The 20,982-nt window shown below is 45.2% G+C and overlaps 1 protein-coding gene across 1 annotated transcript in view; it reads right to left on the bottom strand.

Moving 5' to 3' along the window:
- LOC117507517 overlaps positions 1-20,982 on the bottom strand; it is a 125,906-nt gene that overhangs the window by 33,583 nt on the left and 71,341 nt on the right. The window contains exons 7-8 of the mRNA XM_034167385.1: positions 9,731-9,839; positions 9,398-9,627 (exon numbers count right to left, since the gene is read on the bottom strand). Of these exons, the coding sequence (XP_034023276.1) occupies positions 9,398-9,627; positions 9,731-9,839 (339 nt within the window). The remainder of the gene's footprint in view (positions 1-9,397; positions 9,628-9,730; positions 9,840-20,982) is intronic.

The raw sequence follows: 20,982 nt of genomic DNA, 5'->3' as shown, positions 1-20,982 counted from the left end.
GGGAGAGAACCAGGAAAAAGACATGCTGTGGAGGGGAGCAGAGATTGATCACTAATGATTAAATGCAGAGTGGTGCATACAGAGCAAAAAGAGAAAGAAACACTCAGTGCATCATGGGAACCCCCCAGCAGTCTAAGTCTATAGCAGCATAACTAAGGGATGGTTCAGGGTCACCTGATCCAGCCCTAACTATAAGCTTTAGCAAAAAGAAAAGTTTTAAGCCTAATCTTAAAAGTAGAGAGGGTGTCGGTCTCCCTGATCTGAATTGGGAGCTGGTTCCAGAGGAGAGGAGCCTGAAAGCTGAAGGCTCTGCCTCCCATTCTACTCTTGCTGTCAGGGCGGGCAGGAGCCCGCACCAGGAGCGGCTGGACCCACAATGCAAACCCCCAGACTAGGCTTTGGTGTAGGAGAAATCATGGTCTTTATTCCAGGCTTGGTTTCGGTACACATGTAATCAGTCAGCGTGGCAGAGGTACTAACAGGATCAGGCTGAGACGCAGTCACAAACGAGCAGGGTTCAGAGGCACAAGCAAACTCAGACATCCGGGATGAAGCAAAAGCCATGGTCGAGGTACAGAGCAAAGTTCAGAACACGGCAGGACAAAAAACAGGACTATGATGGGCGCTGGAAAGTGTACTAAGACAATGATCTGGCGATGAGCTGTGAGACTGTGAGGGCTTAAATAACTGGTGGTGTAATCAGTGAAACAAGATGCAGGTGTCAGTGAAAGTTCTGGAAGGGGCGTGACCGGGGAAAACAAAGACTGTGCACAGTGCAAGAAAGTGAAGGCAGGAAAACACAGAGTGGAGTGATGAAAGAGACAAAGACACATGAGCAGGTGCAAGAGTGGAAGTGGAAGAAAACACATAGCAAAAAGAGTCATAGTGACAGGTGAGGACACAAGAGCTGGTGTAGGGGCAAACAAAGAAGATGAAGCAAAAACAGAAACCAAGGACAGATTAAAATACAACTATAACCAGGACAGAGCATGAACATGAGAACTGAAAACAAAACCGGACATAAAAGCATAACTGAAATCACAAATGAGAAGAGCCAAAATAAATTACTGAAAAACAGAGAATAAACAAACCCGGTGACTAGAGAATAATGCAATTAATAAAACAAGATAACTGATAAACAGAAAATGCAATAAATAACAAATGGAACATAATCAAATAAGCAGCACTGCAGATAAATAACAAAACCCTGTGACTAAAGCATAATAAAGTAACACAAAATAAATGGCAAACAGAGTGCAATAAATAACTAAAGGAAAATAACCAGACAGGAAATACTTGCAGGTAAATAACAACCAAAAACTGTGACCAAAGCATAATGCACACAATGTAATGAACAGAACTAAACTACAGCTACATAAGGAACCAAGAGTGAACAAATACGAGGATGATTGACAGAAACAAAACCAATGATAACATGAAAACCTGACAAGAACAAGAAACAAGACCAGCTGAAGCATGACTATGATACATGTCATGAAAGAGAGCACAAACGTGGAAAAAAGACTTCAAAATAATAACAGCCAGGCCCAACAAGGCTGAATCATGACAGTACCTCCCCCCAATGGACCGACACCGGCGGTCCCCAGAGAACCACAGACCCAACCCGACAATGGGCGGGAGGCCGGGGGACCCAGGACGGGGGGAACCCAGAGACAGGGGCCACTTCACCAGGCCCAAAAGGCTGGAGACCCCGAGGAAGACTGAGAACACGACCAAAAACAGGCCAGGGAACCAGTGGGTGGAAAACAGGGCTATAAACCACAGCAGGAGGTCGGCCATACGATGGGACCCGGTGCATGAAAATGTCACGGGACTGACCTAAGACAGGGTCCGGAGGGTGACCATGTGGCTTATCACAGCGCATGATAGAATCAGAGACAATGGGGGGCATTGGGCTTAGGGGTGGAGTCAGCGGCATCAATCAAGCTAGAACGACGGTCAAAACATTTAGGACCCCGTATAAGCGGAACCAACCGCCTAAAGGGGATACTCCTTAAATGGGTAAAACAGTGAAACAGGGGAAAAAGCAAAGCCCAGGCTAATCCATAACCCCCATAAGAACCGTACAAATGGTCCTACTTCCAATGTCTGCATTGAAGCCAATCAAAAGAGTATGGACTCAGCAGAGATTTACATGATTTTACTAAAGTACCAAGGTGAGAAACCACAGGAAGTATATGGGAGGTGTAGATTGGTATGAAGCAAAAACTAAATAAGTATCGCACCGATTTGCATGACATGGAACACAGGTAATGCAAAGAAACCTCATCTGACAGTGAGCTACCACTGAAAAACCATTTCTTCAAATCACCCAAAAACAGCTGACTCCTCCAGATAAAGTCAAAACGTGATCGGGAATGTGATCCGAGGACGAACGAAAGGACTCAGCACCTGCGTGAGTGAAGTTAAATTCTCCAAAATTACAGACATTCCCCGGGGAGGAATCAGACACTGACATAAGTATGTAGCCCAGCATTAAACATATGAAAATCATGAATTTCAGCAGTGGCTTGTATGAGACACATTTCAGAACTCGATGTGGCAGATTTAACATATTTTTAACAATTTTGCAAGAAATCCATCTCCGTCTCAGACATGATATCCTTAACAGATGTTCTATTGCCTCACTGAATAACCATGTCAGATTTTGACATGATGCCTTCAAGTAATTCCTAACAGATTCACTGGCATGAAAACAGATCAGCATTAACCAGATGAAAAGTGAAAAGACACTAACCGTCCCACAGTTGTTATACTCAGAGGTCGTCTTTGAGATGAACACTGGAGCGCCAAGGAGGTCCTCTGGACCGGCTGCCCTGATCGGCGGTGTGTGCGCGTGAAACGCACTCTCGCTGCCGGTCATGTCGCCGGGCACATGGAAACCTCTTCAGCGGCCACCGAGGGTGAATCTGCAGTGAAGCACATGAAAGCTGAGTCGACAGCAGGCGACGGAGAGGCGGAGCGGGCCGGTAAACACACGGCCGGTGTGACAGTAGCAGCAGCTTCGCGTGACGTCACCAGCGGTTCGGCCGCGTCACACACGGAAGCAGATTCAGCTGCAGGTGACAGAGAGGCAGAACAGGCTGTGGGTGATTTAGTAGCTGAAGAAGACAATGTGAACGTAGGGTGCGCCGAGATGGGATCAGCTGGTATTGCGGACAGAGCTGTGACAGGTGACGTGGAGCGTGCCGGGATCAACACAGCCGGCATCATTGAAGCAGTTGACATGAGTGACGTCACCGGCAAGGCTGCCATGAGGCTCGCAGAAGCAGACGCGGCTTCAGGCAGCAAAGAGGCCGGGCAGGCTGCAGATGACTCGGTGGATGAAGGTGATGTGGTGTGTGCCGAGACATCATCAACTTCAGGCGGCGGACCATGCACCGCAGCTGAGGCTGAGCTCTAGGATGATGGGGATTTTCCCGATGGCTCTATCCGCGATCTCGGAGGTATGAGTTCAGCTGATCTAGGAAGAGTGATCGCAATAGAGGAGTTGGGCAACACAAGACCAGAGGTGATCATCGGTGCAGGGGTCTCTGAAGCTGGAACCTGAGGCTCATGCTGTGGTGTGCGCAATCTTCGTGGCGCCGGTACCGCAACGATGAGTGCCAGACGCGCTGTGGAGGTAGCGACCGGGATGAGTGGCTTCGTGGGTTCTGGGTACGAAATTCTGGACATCGCTGGGTTTCGCCGTGGAGCAGGCTTAGGAGGTGACATCTCTGGAACAGGAGACGTGAGGTAAGTGGTCGGCTTTGGTGTTATGTCGTACCAGGGTGGAGCGAGAGCGGCATCAGAAAGCATAATGACGCGCGGCTCCTCACAACAGGTGGCGGTGAGGTCGGACTCAAATAAAAGGTCCATGGGGTCCTCAATGCAAGAAGGGGCCTCACCCTGCTCAAACATCGTTTTTATGTCTCTCAGCTCCGGAAATGTGGTTAGCAGCTCTGGTTCGGCTAAAAAGATCTGGTCGAGTGCCGAAAAAATGTGCTGTTTTCCCTGCTTACTGTAGCAGTCCTGATAGTCAAAAAACAAGTCCTGAATCTTGAACAAAGACATAGCCATGTTCTGCAAAGCTAATTGCTCTGACTCAGAGTCCTCGTCCTCATCCACATCTGTCCAGTCAGACTCATAATCATCCTCAGACGGCAAGTAGGCCTCAGGTCGCTTCATCCAATCTGGACGCTTCTGAAGACAAAAAACGTCATCCAGGCTCAGAAGCTCTGGGAAATAATCAAACAGCCACGGATTTGCATTCACCAAATCCCAAGCCTGGTCAAGAAAATCAAATTTCTCTCCAGGGGTGTAACAGTCACGAAAACAGACAAAACAAATGAGAGGTCAGAAAAAATCCTCTTTGACACCTCAATATCTGGGAGTACCGCAGCAGTATCCTTGGCTGGAGTGGAGTCTGTGGAGTCCATATTCTGGCCAGATCGTACTGTCAGGGCGGGCAGGAGCCCGTCACCAGGAGCGGCTGGACCCACAATACAAACCCCCAGACTAGGCTTTGGTGTAGGAGAAATCATGGTCTTTATTCCAGGCTTGGTTTTGGTACACATGTAATCAGTCAGCGTGGCAGAGGTACAAACAGGATCAGGCTGAGACGCAGTCACAAACGAGCAGGGTTCAGAGGCACAAGCAAACTCAGACATCCGGGATGAAGCAAAAGCCATGGTCGAGGTACAGAGCAAAGTTCAGAACACGGGAGGACAAAAAACAGGACTATGATGGGCGCTGGAAAGTGTACTAAGACAATGATCTGGCGATGAGCTGTGAGACTGTGAGGGCTTAAATAACTGGTGGTGTAATCAGTGAAACAAGATGCAGGTGTCAGTGAAAGTTCTGGAAGGGGAGTGACTGGGAAAGACAAAGACTGTGCACAGTGCAAGAAAGTGAAGGCAGGAAAACACAGAGTGGAGTGATGAAAGAGACAAAGACACGTGAGCAGGTGCAAGAGTGGAAGTGGAAGAAAACACATAGCAAAAAGAGTCATAGTGACAGGCGAGGACACAAGAGCTGGTGTAGGGGCAAACAAAGAAGATGAAGCAAAAACAGAAACCAAGGACAGAGCATGAACATGAGAACTGAAAACAAAACCGGACATAAAAGCATAACTGAAATCACAAATGAGAAGAGCCAAAATAAATTACTGAAAAACAGAGAATAAACAAACCCGGTGACTAGAGAATAATGCAATTAATAAAACAAGATAACTGATAAACAGAAAATGCAATAAATAACAAATGGAACATAATCAAATAAGAAGCACTGCAGGTAAATAACAAAACCCTGTGACTAAAGCATAATAAAGTAACACAAAATAAATGGCAAACAGAGTGCAATAAATAACTAAAGGAAAATAACCAGACAGGAAATACTTGCAGGTAAATAACAACCAAAAACTGTGACCAAAGCATAATGCACACAATGTAATGAACAGAACTAAACTACAGCTACATAAGGAACCAAGAGTGAACAAATACGAGGATGATTGACAGAAACAAAACCAATGATAACATGAAAACCTGACAAGAACAAGAAACAAGACCAGCTGAAGCATGACTATGATACATGGCATGAAAGAGAGCACAAACGTGGAAAAAAGACTTCAAAATAATAACTGCCAGGCCCAACAAGGCTGAATCATGACACTTGCAAACCCTAGGAACTACAAGTAAGCCTGCAGTCTGAGAGCGAAGCGCTCTATTGGGGTGATATGGTACTATGAGGTCCCTAAGATAAGATGGGACCTGATTATTCAAAACCTTATAAGTAAGGCTATTGACTGTCTAGTGGACACACGGAGGAAGACGTTGCATCAGAATTTTGGCTCTCTGTTGGAACTGTTTACACAGAGACTGCTACCTGCTGCTTTGGACTTTGAACTAACAGTCTTTTTCAAGACTTTTTTACTTTTTTTTTACTTTTTCACCGTGCTCCAACGCCTAAAGAAGACCTCTAACGGTCGAAACATCGCGACGGAGCACTTTTATCAGCTAACTTTCATCAGCGTTGGCAAGCTAACTAGCTTGCTAACGCTTTCGTTTTTATTTTTTTTTAGCACTGTTGTCGTGCGTTACCTGTGCTGCTCCACAGCGTGTCTAGTGGATTTTTATTTTATTTTAGCACCGTTGTCGTGCGTTCGCTGTTGCCGTGCGTTACCTGTGCTGCTTCATGGCCTGTCTGGTGCCTTAACTAAGGCACTCCTTCTGCTGAATCACCTCTAAATTATTTACACATTATTCACTTTGTGTGTTTTTAGGAATCCGCTAGGTTGCGTAGCTACTAGCTCTTAGCCGATTTAGCATGGCGGCTTCTCCTGTCTCTCCCGCACTTTTCTGCTCTGGGTGTGAAATGTTTAGTTATTCCTCGGCCTCCTTTAGCAGTAACGGTGCTTGTAATAAGTGCAGCTTATTCGTAGCTTTGGAGGCCAGGCTGGGCGAATTGGAGACTCGGCTCCGCACCGTGGAAAATTCTACAGCTAGCCAGGCCCCTGTAGTCGGTGCGGACCAAGGTAGCTTAGCCGCCGTTAGTTCCCCCCTGGCAGATCCCGAGCAGCCGGGAAAGCAGGCTGACTGAGTGACTGTGAGGAGGAAGCGTAGCCCTAAACAGAAGCCCCGTGTACACCGCCAACCCGTTCACATCTCTAACCGTTTTTCCCCACTCAGCGATACACCCTCCGAGGATCAAACTCTGGTTATTGGCGACTCTGTTTTGAGAAATGTGAAGTTAGCGACACCAGCAACCATTGTCAATTGTCTTCCGGGGGCCAGAGCAGGCGACATCGAAGGACATTTGAAATTGCTGGCTAAGGCTAAGCGTAAATTTGGTAAGATTGTAATTCACGTCGGCAGTAATGACACTCGGTTACGTCAATCGGAGGTCACTAAAATTAACATTAAATCGGTGTGTAACTTTGCAAAAACAATGTCGGACTCTGTTGTTTTCTCTGGGCCCCTCCCCAATCAGACCGGGAGTGACATGTTTAGCCGCATGTTCTCCTTGAATTGCTGGTTGTCTGAGTGGTGTCCAAAAAATGAGGTGGGCTTCATAGATAATTGGCAAAGCTTCTGGGGAAAACCTGGTCTTGTTAGGAGAGACGGCATCCATCCTACTTTGGATGGAGCAGCTCTCATTTCTAGAAATCTGGCCAATTTTCTTGGATCCTCCAAACTGTGACTGTCCAGCGTTGGGACCAGGAGGCAGAGCTGTGGTCTTATACACCTCTCTGCAGCTTCTCTCCCCCTGCCATCCCCTCATTACCCCATCCCCGTAGAGACGGTGCCTGCTGAGGGGTCTGGTTAGGTTAAAAACTCCAGCTTTTGTTGGCTTCTGTTTTATTCTTCTCTACAAGACTCAAGACGGAAGTCAGACTACCAGAGCAAGAATTTTAGCTGAGGAAGCTTCTGCGATTTGAAGCGAAACGTCCTCACGTCAAGCAACCCAGTCCAGTCGAAGATTCAAGCTTCTCTACAATGAAAATTTAAGCAATGCTTTCTAATAATACTGCCTAAGGGAAGCATGTATAAAGTGAATAAAACTGGTCCTAGCACAGAACCTTGTGGAACTCCATAATTAACCTTAGTCTGTGAAGAAGACTCCCCATTTACATGAACAAATTGTAATCTATTAGATAAATATGATTCAAACCACCGCAGCGCAGTGCCTTTAATACCTATGGCATGCTCTAATCTCTGTAATAAAATTTTATGGTCAACAGTATCAAAAGCAGCACTGAGGTCTAACAGAACAAGCACAGAGATGAGTCCACTGTCCGAGGCCATAAGAAGATCATTTGTAACCTTCACTAATGCTGTTTCTGTACTATGATGAATTCTAAAACCTGACTGAAACTCTTCAAATAGACCATTCCTCTGCAGATGATCAGTTAGCTGTTTTACAACTACCCTCTCAAGAATCTTTGAGAGAAAAGGAAGGTTGGAAATTGGCCTATAATTAGCTAAGATAGCTGGGTCAAGTGATGGCTTTTTAAGTAATGGTTTAATTACTGCCACCTTAAAAGCCTGTGGTACATAGCCAACTAATAAAGATAGATTGATCATATTTAAGATTGAAGCATTAAATAATGGTAGGGCTTCCTTGAGCAGCCTGGTAGGAATGGGGTCTAATAAACATGTTGATGGTTTGGATGAAGTAACTAATGAAAATAACTCAGACAGAACAATCGGAGAGAAAGAGTCTAAGCAAATACCAGCATTACTGAAAGCAGCCAAAGATAATGATACATCTTTGGGATGGTTATGAGTAATTTTTTCTCTAATAGTTAAAATTTTATTAGCAAAGAAAGTCATGAAGTCATTACTAGTTAAAGTTAATGGAATACTCAGCTCAATAGAGCTCTGACTCTTTGTCAGCCTGGCTACAGTGCTGAAAAGAAACCTGGGGTTCTTATTTTTTTTTATTTTTCTTTATCAGAGGAGCTACAGCATCCAAAGTTGTGCTCAATGAGGATGTAAAACATTAGAGTATATATATATATATATATATATATATATATATATATATATATATATACAGAGAAAGGAGCAGAGCCTAAATAAGCATTTTTTTTTTTGATTGTGGGAAGAAACCGTAGTGCCCAGAGGAAACCCACGCAGACTTGGGGCGAACATGCAAACTCCACACAGAAAGGCCGGGAATCAATCCTATGACCTTCTTGCTGTGAGGCACCAGTGCTAACCACTAAGTCACCGTTGAAGATGAGATGAGGTAATTGAAGTCCTCCATGACCTTCCGATGTGTCCTCTCAGTGGACATTGAAGGTGGAGGTACTGCTGGTTGCATTCTTACCTTTTTTTGCCATGGTTGATGGTGAGCCCAAGCAGGCAAGAAGATTCTACAAATTTGTTGTTTATCATCTCTAAGTCCAGGAGTCGCTGTGCAATAATAGTCAGCAAATCTCCCTCCCCAACAGCTAATAGGACTGTTGGGGAGGGAGATTTGGAATGGTGGAATCAGTTAATCAGTGAAATCACCTGGTGGAATCTGTGGCTGCAAAGAAAACCTGCACCCTCTTGGCCCTTTCTGGAACAAGTTGCCCACCCCTGATATAGATGGTTATTTTGGAGAGGTGAGAATGGACGGAATGTAGGTGGATGAGTGCATGTTCTCAAACCTGACCAGATTAATGCTGCACAAAGACCACGGCGCATGTCATCATCCAGCACCTGCCACTGTCAATAACGTAAGCTTCAGCAGTTTTTCTGTCGCGAACATGTGAATGCAGCATCAGTGACGTGTATAGTCATGTTCTAACAGTCATATTTCAGTATTATTGGTTCTTTCCTGGGATAGAACCTTGATGGTACTTTCGTAAAAAAAAAAAAAAAAAATCAGAGTACAGTGTATATGAACTGACCAAGCACAGTGCCCCCAGCAGGCAACGGGGCAGGGTGTGGGATGTCCAGGGGCAACACTTCTGAGTCAGCAGGTTGCAAGGCAGTGAGTCTAGGCTGGGTGGGTGGTACAGACTCACCACGTTGAGCATGCTTAGAGAGTCTGAAGAAGAAGAAGACCTGTCACGGAGGTCCATGATGGTTATGACAAGACAGTCTGAAGACCTTTGGATGGACCCCATCCCACCTACGTCTGCAAGAGACAACAAGAACTCTACCTGCTGTTCCAGAATTCTTTTTTTTTCACTTCATCTGGGTTGTAAATCAAAAATCATGAACACATAAAATAATTTTACCACTCAGACTGTTGGAACTCAGAACCACTTCCCCACAGCCACCTGGCCGGGCCTGGTCCTGACATGACAGGAGAGCCAAGAGGTGCTGGTCATCCTCCATAAGCCGGACCTGCACACAAACAGAACCAAAATCGCCACCAAAATATTGGAACTATCTTGGCTATTTCTACACTGTCTTGCCCACAGCATGTTGAGATGATCCACAGCGAGCATTTACTGAAGTGTGCAGGACATCATGAACATACTGAGCACCATTTACTGCTGCACTACAAAATGTAGTTTGAATATTTTTACCACTTCAATTCAGGTGTGTGTGTGTGTGTGTGTGTGTGTGTGTGTGTGTGTGTGTGTGTGTGTGTGTGTGTGTGTGTGTGTGTGTGTGTGTGTGTGTGTGTTCTGGGGGACTTTTAATAATCTGAGATCAAATTAGAGGATCTGAGGAGGCGGGGCTGTTTCTGTTAAATATGTCACAAAAGCATTAAGTGAGTGATTTTATTTAGTAAGTTCAATGTAAGTACATAATATCAAATCAAATCAATTTTATTTATATAGCGCCAAATCACAACAAACAGTTGCCCCAAGGCGCTTTATATTGTAAGGCAAAAGCCATACAATAATTACAGAAAAACCCCAACGGTCAAAACAACCCCCTGTGAGCAAGCACTTGGCAACAGTGGGAAGGAAAAACTCCCTTTTAACAGGAAGAAACCTCCAGCAGAACCAGGCTCAGGGAGGGGCAGTCTTCTGCTGGGACTGGTTGGGGCTGAGGGAGAGAACCGGGAAAAAGACATGCTGTGGAGGGGAGCAGAGATCGATCACTAATGATTAAATGCAGAGTGGTGCATACAGAGCAAAAAGAGAAAGAAACACTCAGTGCATCATGGGAACCCCCCAGCAGTCTACGTCTATAGCAGCATAACTAAGGGATGGTTCAGGGTCACCTGATCCAGCCCTAACTATAAGCTTTAGCAAAAAGGAAAGTTTTAAGCCTAATCTTAAAAGTAGAGAGGGTGTCTGTCTCCCTGATCTGAATTGGGAGCTGGTTCCACAGGAGAGGAGCCTGAAAGCTGAAGGCTCTGCCTCCCATTCTACTCTTACAAACCCTAGGAACTACAAGTAAGCCTGCAGTCTGAGAGCGAAGCGCTCTATTGGGGGTCTAATATAACTGTAAATACGTTAAAAATACATGGATGACACTAGAAAGTGAAAAAACATATTTCCATTGTGGTCCATTTGAAAATCAAATGACAAAATAGAAGTAAAAATAAAATATAACAATAATATTGATACTGTGTATATAACAAGAACCTAAACAGTTTATAAATACTTTAAGACAGTAAATTAGCATTAAAAATTCCATAACTGACAGGAAATAAAATTTCTCTTCTAAAAACGGTTGAGGTCTAAGGTTCTAAAAACATTAAATCATAACCCTTGTTTACTCACGTGACTCACGGACCATGAGATGGCATATGATTCACAACTGCGAAACAGCGAATGATAGAAACCTTGCATAATTTATGCAAAGTTTCAGCTACCTATTTTATAAAAACGACTCAATCTAGAACCTGTGGATCCTCACGAGCAACACGCTACTTGAAAAATAAAGTCTGAATGAAAAACATCATGAATCAAGATTTTTAGAATGTTTTAAAGATGTAAGAGCTCCATGTGGCTGTTAATTAACAATCATTAAAGCCAAGTCGGTGAAAGAACTGACGTTCATGCACAAAACAGCCGCATCTAAGATGTAACGAGGGCGATTAAAACAGGTTACGCTGGTATGAAAAGTGGTCAGGTGGTGGCCCAGCAGGTATGCGTGCTTGTTTCAAGTGCAGAAGGTTCCTGGTTCAAACCCCACCCCTGACCATTCTCCACGTAATATGGTGTTGTGTCAGGAAGGGCATCCAGCGCATATGTGGCCCTCCGCGCCCCTGCCTCTCCCTCCGGGTCTGTGGGGCCCGCCTGTCTCCCTCTGGCTCCTCAGTTGCCCCTGCCGCTCTTGGGTCTCATCTCGTGCCTTCCCTGGTTTGGGGATGACCATGTGGGGTGGCTCATCCATCTCCGGCTGCCTGGCCCCCTGTCCCCCCTGTTGGTTTGTTCTTCCCCTGGGCTGCTGGTGCTCCTCCCGGACTGCCCACCTCCCCCCCATGTCATGGTTTCCCTGGTGCCTCCGTTGGGTATGGGGGTGGGCCGTGGGGCAAGGTGGGGCCGGTGAATGTGGCCCGCTCCCTGCATCGTGCTTCTCCCTTCCACCAGCTGCTTGTGGTTGGGCCTCACATGTCACACCCTTTTAATCCACTTCACCAGCTCAGTACATGCACGCACATCATATTGAGTTTTAAGTAGCACATTATAGGGTTCATACAGTTTTGCAGTCAGGTGTTGGTGATGGGTTTGCAGGGCAGTCTGTGGCACAGCTGGGCGCTGCAGCCTCCCACAGCGATCTCCATCCACCATTCCTGCCCTGCCATTTTAATGCACACACTTTATTTCTACACATTTAGTAAACACATTCACTAATTTAGAGTCGGGGTCACTAGGCGTTGGTGGGTTAGCAGAGTAGGCTGTAGTGCAGCAGTGTGCCACGGCCTCCCACGGCAGTCTACCATCTGCCATTTCCTGCCCTGCTTTTAATGCAACACTTTATCTTTGCTCACTTAAGAGGTTGCACACATTAAGGGAGATTAATTATAACAGCTACGGTGGGGTTGGTAGGGAGGGTGAGTGTGGCATGTGGGGTTGGTCCCGGGTAGATAGGGATGTCGGGGGGGGGGTCTGCCTCTCTGGTTCTGCCATGGTCTCGGGGCCCTACTCTGGGGCTTGTGGTTGCCCAGGGTCCCGTGGCCCGTTGGTGGGTGGTTGTGGTAGGGCGTGGGTGTTGACACGGGGGTGAATGGCTGATGGGGGGTTGGGGGCCATGGTGTCCGTGGTGTAGGGGGTTGCCCCGCTCTTGCTTGGGTGGTCTCCCAATCTTGTGCTTTGGTGTTTGGGATGGGGTCCAGGTGGGGGGGGGTTAGATTGGGGCTAGGGAGGTTTGGGGGGTCCTGCTGGCTGTGCTGGGGGAGTCTTGGGTGTTGGGGGCCTCGTGTGCTTCCTGGCCCAGGGTGTTGGGTCCTGTCTCTTGTCTGTGGGCTGGACCCTGCCCTCATTTGGCTCGGTGGTCCCTGCCCGCACTTTGGGTTCGATTGCAGTGGATCCTTGGCCCCCCTATCCTTGCCACCGCTTGCTCCTCCCTTTGGGGGCCGTGGTCTGGGTGGTGTGGTTCTGGGGCCCCCCTTTTGTGGGCCCATGCCGGCGCCCTGTGTGCTTCCCTTGGGTATGGGGTTGCTTCCTGTGCCTCCATGGGGGGGCGGTGTGGGGGGTGCATTCTGGTGCCACTGGGCCGTTCCCCTGGTGGTTTGTCATGCTGCCCCAATGGCTCTGGTGGCTTCCCTTCCTGGCCTCTGTGCCCTTCCGCTGCCTTTTGTCTCCTGGTTTCTCCTGGGGCCCTGCGTCCTGGACCCATTTCCATCTGTTGCTTGCAGTCGGCCGTATGGCTTCTGACGTGCTGTTGTGATCCATGTCATATGGTAAGGTTCTGTACTTTTGTCATGGCCCAACACACCAGTCACAGTAGTGATCGGATATTTAGCTGTGATCTGGGTCTCTGTGCGTGGATGGTTGTGTCTTTGTGGCCATCACTACAATTCGGGTTTGGGTGTTCTCAAGGGGATCAAGACTCTAGTGTCCTAGATTAAGGTATGAATGCTCACTAATTAGAAAACAGACTGTTGCTGTCACTGTTTGTTCATGTGTGGTTGTTTGTCCTGGTATGTTGTATGGTTGGGGCCCCGTCTCCTTGGTGTCTCACTTCACAGTCACGTCTCTCTCGTTCTTGTCTGTCTTTGTGTTGTTTTGGTGGTCGGCCCTTCCTGACAGAATCTGTGTGTTGGCTTTGAGTAGGATGGTGTAGGCTGATCGGGAAGGGCGGATGGGGGTCACAAACACACATGTTCACTCATGCACTTCATACCTTCTGTCTTGCAAGAATAAATTGCATACGAGGTCTGTTAGAAAAGTATCCGACCTTATTATTTTTTTCAAAAACCATATGGATTTGAATCACGTGTGATTGCGTCAGCCAAGCTTGAACCCTCGTGCGCATGTGTGTTTTTTCATGCCTGTCGGTTGCTTCATTCGCCTGTGAGCAGGCTTTGAGTGAGGTGTGGTCTACCCCTCTCATCTATTTTTTATTGCGAATAAATGTCTGAACGATTTAGAGCTTTGCTGCATCAATTTTTTGCCAGAAACTGTGAGAGACCTACAGGTGGACACCGTTCGAAAAATTAATATGGCTTTCAGGGACGATTTTATGGGGATTAAACAGATTACGGGGTGTTACTGCCCCTTTAAGGGCGGCCCACAACTGCTGAGAGCGCAGCGCGCTCCCAGCGCCGATGGACAGGCTGACACCCCGCACAAACAACCAGATCATTTCCAACGTGAAGGCTTTGTTGATCCGGGACCTCATCTGACTTTCACAAAAAGGCAGAAGATGTGGACATCAGCACTTTTTCTGGCACATTCCACCGTTACAGGAGTTTTTTTTTCATGGAAAAAGAAGCCGAGGGACGCACCACGGAGCCGTTCATTACGCGGGACAAAACCACCTCGGTGTTGGTGTCACAGGACGGCTTAAAGGTGGATTTCAGACGGATTCCAGTTGCTTTCCAGTCGTGTGAATATCCGATTGTGATTGTGCATGAGCTAAACATGCCAGAACATGTCCTGTGAGGCTTCATCACGGCGTTTTTTTTTTCGCCATGCAGCTCCGCCGCAACGCGCGGAATTCCTCCGCCTTTGTTCCTCTTTCCATGACAAAAACTCCTGTAACAGTGAAATGTGCCGTTAATTTCTAAACTGGATGCTGTCTTGATCCGGTATGTCCTCTGACTAGCACAGGAATTGTGAAAAGACGTGGACATCAGCACTTTTTCTGGCACATTCCACCGTTACAGGAGTTTTTTTTTCATGGAAAAAGAAGCCGAGGGACGCGCCACCGTGCCGCTCTTGACGCGGCACAAAACTACCTCAGTGTTGGTCTCTCAGGACGGCTTTCAGACGGATTCTGGTTGCTTTTCTGTCGTGTGAATATCCGAGAAATTGAGCTTGAGCTGGACAAGTCCCAACATGTCCTGTGAGGCTTCATCACGGCGTTTCTTTGCGCCGAGCGAGTGCACCACGACGCGCCAAACTCCTCCGCACGTCTGTCTTAATGTGCCGGAAAAAGTGCTGATGTCCACGTCTTTTCACAATTCCTGTGCTAGTCAGAGGACATACCGCATCAAGACAGCATCCAGTTTAGAAATGAACAGCACATTTCACTGTTACAGGAGTTTTTGTCATGGAAAGAGGAACAAAGGCGGAGGAATTCCGCGTGTCGCGTGACAGGAAAGATGACTTTAAGCTTGCTTTCAGCTTGTTTTCATCTTGGAATATAATACGAGCCATGGAATTAATATACATGCTGTTGGATTAAACTGCACAGTGTTTGGTACCTTCCAGGAGTAAGTGAGGTCATACCGGACTTTTCCATTGTAAATGGGGAGGCCCACGGAATGAACTCGGTGGTGAAGACAATGGAATATGTCTAAGAATGATTCTAACATGACAAGTATGATCAAATGGAGTATTAATGTGTTAAAATTAAGAGTTGACTAGAAGATGTATTTTACAAATAAGTGAAATGAATGATTATATGAGTTGTTTTTCATAAAGAGTGCAGAGTCAGAGAAAAAGAGGAAGTGAAGAAGATGTCACAAGTAGGGCAAGAAAAGCTGATGTTAAACAACTGATCAAATGATTAAGATGTTGGTAAAAATGAAATGAATAATAAGGAATGAGAATGTGTGTATATGATCATATGAATTGTTTTTATGTGAAAGAGAGTTGTAATGAAATGATTGAATATGATTGATGTGATTTTGAAGAAATGAATTAAAAGAATGAATTCTCAGAAAAGCTGAAGTGTTAACAGAAAAGAGGAACTTGAGAAATAAGTTACTGGTAGGGGCTGCGGAGATTTCCAGTAAAGCAGAAGGAGAAGGGAGGAGGTTTTGAGTCAACAGTGCCCCCATGGTAACCAAGATCATCTGAGGACGACTGGAGTCAAGAACATATATAACTTGTTGAAACACCAGAAAACTGGGTTATTCTTCCAGGGAGAGGTGCTGTTGCCACTACTCCCCTGCTACGAGGAGATCACAATACTTGACCATCTTGTGAGCAGCAATTGGAATTCTGGAGTGAGAGGACTGGAGCCATAAAAGATCATTTGAGAGAGATTTCAACTCCCACTCAGGCCATCCAGTCACGGAGTAGCAGAACAATGGAGAATAACCACTGGCCTTAAGTCTGAGTGGGGAATGTTTAACGATTTCTCTCTCAAGAAATATCACAGCATACCAGAATGGATTAGATCAACTTTTGGTTGATTGAAGACGGAATAAATTCTTGTGTGGATTAACTTCCTGAAGGATTACAATATCACACAAGGATCGTGGTCAGCTAACAACTAATAGCTGATGAAGAGGAAATCAAGTTCATCGAGCTGGGGATCCTAACCTCAAAAACCTTCCTCCCTCACTCCTAGGAAAATCTGTTGAGAAATCAATCCAGTCCCAGTCAAAGTAAGATCAGTTAGAATTATTGAATTAAGAAAATCTCTGCCAATCATTATTCTAATTATATTTGAATTACTGTTGTGAAATTATCACCATATAACCTATTTTGATTATGTTATCGGCACTTGCAAAACCTGCAATAAAATTCCAAGCATGCAGTTAAAGTGTTAAGGCTCGGATATTGGATTACTGATGCTTCTTAAGGTGTAAAAGTTAAGTTTATTGGGTGTACAACATCAAAAGGCTCTAAAAGGTTAGTCTGGTTTTTTAATGAAAATAACACATCCTGGGGACTCGCTGTACGAGTCACTAAATTTAAAATCTAGCAACATTCCAAGAGCCCTGATCCATAAGAGGAGAGCTGCTGTTAACGGGCGTGGCCGGTTCGTATCCTAGTTCCTGAGAAGGCTATTCAACCGGGGTGTGAGATCAGCTTCAGCGGGGTGGACGTCCAGATGGAGGCAGTGAGCAGCTAGATGAATCTCCTCGCCACCAGCTTGAACAGCCTTTGTGCAGCCCTGCCGGGTAATACCCGTGGAGACACGAAGGTCGGACCCCAGAGACGGAGAGCTGGTTTTACACAAACACACTCATCGGAGGGTGAGCGTGTGCCGTGTATCTAAAAAGCGGGATCTGACACGTGGCGCCCGAACAGGAACCTGACAAAGTGTAGTCGGGTCCGAGGAAGAATCCTGGCCAAAGAAGAGTCTTTGCCATTTGGCAGGTGGAAAGCCCCTGAGTAGATCACCAAAGGAGACAGTTTGTGGAGAGTGTCGGCTGATGGCCTGTATCAAATCAAATCAAATCAATTTAATTTATATAGCGCCAAATCACAACAAACAGTTGCCCCAAGGCGCTTCATATTGCAAGGCAAAAGCCATACAATAACCACAGAAAAACCCCAACGGTCAAAACGACCCCCTATGAGCAAGCACTTGGCGACAGTGGGAAGGAAAAACTCCCTTTTAACAGGAAGAAACCTCCAGCAGAACCAGGCTCAGGGAGGGGCAGTCTTCTGCTGGGACTGGTTGGGGCTGAGGGAGAGAACCAGGAAAAAGACATGCTGTGGAGGGGAGCAGAGATCGATCACTAATGATTAAATGCAGAGTGGTGCATACAGAGCAAAAAGAGGTGAATAAAAAGAAACAGTGCATCATGGGAACCCCCCAGCAGTCTAAGTCTATAGCAGCATAACTAAGGGATGGTTCAGGGTCACCTGATCCAACCCTAACTATAAGCTTTAGCAAAAAGGAAAGTTTTAAGCCTAATCTTAAAAGTAGAGAGGGTGTCTGTCTCCCTGATCTGAATTGGGAGCTGGTTCCACAGGAGAGGAGCCTGAAAGCTGAAGGCTCTGCCTCCCATTCTACTCTTACAAACCCTAGGAACTACAAGTAAGCCTGCAGTCTGAGAGCGAAGCGCTCTATTGGGGTGATATGGTACTACAAGGTCCCTAAGATAAGATGGGACCTGATTATTCAAAACCTTATAAGTAAGAAGAAGAATTTTAAATTCTATTCTAGAATTAACAGGAAGCCAATGAAGAGAGGCCAATATGGGTGAGATATGCTCTCTCCTTCTAGTCCCCGTTAGTACTCTAGCTGCAGCATTTTGAATTAACTGAAGGCTTTTTAGGGAACTTTTAGGACAACCTGATAATAATGAATTACAATAGTCTAGCCTAGAGGAAATAAATGCATGAATTAGTTTTTCAGCATCACTCTGAGACAAGACCTTTCTAATTTTAAAGATATTGCGTAAATGCAAAAAAGCAGTCCTACATATTTGTTTAATATGCGCTTTGAATGACATATCCTGATCAAAAATGACTCCAAGATTTCTTACAGCATTACTAGAGGTCAGGGTAATGCCATCCAGAGTAAGGATATGATTAGACACCATGTTTCTAAGATTTGTGGGGCCAAGTACAATAACTTCAGTTTTATCTGAGTTTAAAAGCAGGAAATTAGAGGTCATCCATGTCTTTATGTCTGTAAGACAATCCTGCAGTTTAGCTAATTGGTGTGTGTCCTCTGGCTTCATGGATAGATAAAGCTGGGTATCATCTGCGTAACAATGAAAATTTAAGCAATACCGTCTAATAATACTGCCTAAGGGAAGCATGTATAAAGTGAATAAAATTGGTCCTAGCACAGAACCTTGTGGAACTCCATAATTAACTTTAATTAGCTAAGATAGCTGGGTCAAGTGATGGCTTTTTAAGTAATTGTTTAATTACTGCCACCTTAAAAGCCTGTGGTACATAGCCAACTAATAAAGATAGATTGATCATATTTAAGATCGAAGCATTAATTAATGGTAGGGCTTCCTTCAGCAGCCTGGTAGGAATGGGGTCTAATAAACATGTTGATGGTTTGGATGAAGTAACAAATGAAAATAACTCGGACAGAACAATCGGAGAGAAAGAGTCTAACCAAATACCGGCATCACTGAAAGCAGCCAAAGATAACGATACGTCTTTGGGATGGTTATGAGTAATTTTTTCTCTAATAGTTAAAATTTTGTTAGCAAAGAAAGTCATGAAGTCATTACTAGTTAAAGTTAATGGAATACTCAGCTCAATAGAGCTCTGACTCTTTGTCAGCCTGGCTACAGTGCTGAAAAGAAACCTGGGGTTGTTCTTATTTTCTTCAATTAGTGATGAGTAGAAAGATGTCCTAGCTTTACGGAGGGCTTTTTTATAGAGCAACAGACTCTTTTTCCAGGCTAAGTGAAGATCTTCTAAATTAGTGAGACACCATTTCCTCTCCAACTTACGGGTTATCTGCTTTAAGCTACGAGTTTGTGAGTTATACCATGGAGTCAGGCACTTCTGATTTAAAGCTCTCTTTTTCAGAGGAGCTACAGCATCCAAGGTTGTCTTCAATGAGGATGTAAAACTATTAACGAGATACTCTATCTCACTTCATTACTTAAAAAGCCATCACTTGACCCAGCTATCTTAGCTAATTATAGGCCAATCTCCAACCTTCCTTTTCTCTCAAAGATTCTTGAGAGGGTAGTTGTAAAACAGCTAACTGATCACCTGCAGAGGAATGGTCTATTTGAAGAGGTTCAGTCAGGTTTTAGAATTCATCATAGTACAGAAACAGCATTAGTGAAGGTTACAAATGATCTTCTTATGGCTTTGGACAGTGGACTTATCTCTGTGCTTGTTCTGTTGGACCTCAGTGCTGCTTTTGATACTGTTGACCATAAAATTTTATTACAGAGATTAGAGCATGCCATAGGTATTAAAGGCACTGCGCTGCGGTGGTTTGAATCATATTTGTCTAATAGATTACAGTTTGTTCATGTAAATGGGGAATCTTCTTCACAGACTAAAGTTAATTATGGAGTTCCACAAGGTTCTGTGCTAGGACCAATTTTATTCACTTTATACATGCTTCCCTTAGGCAGTATTATTAGACGGTATTGCTTAAATTTTCATTGTTACGCAGATGATACCCAGCTTTATCTATCCATGAAGCCAGAGGACACACACCAATTAGCTAAACTGCAGGATTGTCTTACAGACATAAAGACATGGATGACCTCTAATTTCCTGCTTTTAAACTCAGATAAAACTGAAGTTATTGTACTTGGCCCCACAAATCTTAGAAGCATGGTGTCTAACCAGATCTTTACTCTGGATGGCATTTCCCTGACCTCTAGTAATACTGTGAGAAATCTTGGAGTCATTTTTGATCAGGATATGTCATTCAAAGCGCATATTAAACAAATATGTAGGACTGCCTTTTTGCATTTACGCAATATCTCTAAAATCAGAAAGGTCTTGTCTCAGAGTGATGCTGAAAAACTAATTCATGCATTTATTTCCTCTAGGCTGGACTATTGTAATTCATTATTATCAGGTTGTCCTAAAAGTTCCCTAAAAAGCCTTCAGTTAATTCAAAATGCTGCAGCTAGAGTACTGACGGGGACTAGCAGGAGAGAGCATATTTCACCCGTGTTGGCCTCTCTTCATTGGCTTCCTGTTAATTCTAGAATAGAATTTAAAATTCTTCTTCTTACTTATAAGGTTTTGAATAATCAGGTCCCATCTTATCTTAGGGACCTCGTAGTACCATATTACCCCATTAGAGCGCTTCGCTCTCAGACTGCAGGCTTACTTGTAGTTCCTAGGGTTTGTAAGAGTAGAATGGGAGGCAGAGCCTTCAGCTTTCAGGCTCCTCTCCTGTGGAACCAGCTCCCAATTCAGATCAGGGAGACAGACACCCTCTCTACTTTTAAGATTAGGCTTAAAACTTTCCTTTTCGCTAAGGCTTATAGTTAGGGCTGGATCAGGTGACCCTGGACTATCCCTTGGTTATGCTGCTTTAGACGTAGACTGTGGGGGGGGTTCCCATGATGCACTGTTTCTTTCTCTTTTTGCTCTGTATGCATCACTCCGCATTTAATCATTAGTGATCGATCTCTGCCCCCCTCCACAGCATGTCTTTTTCCTGGTTCTTTCCCTCAGCCCCAACCAGTCTCAGCAGAAGACTGCCCCTCCCTGAGCCTGGTTCTGCTGGAGGTTTCTTCCTGTTAAAAGGGAGTTTTTCCTTCCCACTGTAGCCAAGTGCTTGC

The sequence above is a fragment of the Thalassophryne amazonica genome, chromosome 3 (genome assembly GCF_902500255.1).
Source record: "Thalassophryne amazonica chromosome 3, fThaAma1.1, whole genome shotgun sequence".
Lineage (NCBI taxonomy): Eukaryota > Metazoa > Chordata > Actinopteri > Batrachoidiformes > Batrachoididae > Thalassophryne > Thalassophryne amazonica.
The sequence above is the reverse complement of the archived record's forward strand: the minus strand, read 5'-3'. Positions and strand labels throughout refer to the sequence as shown.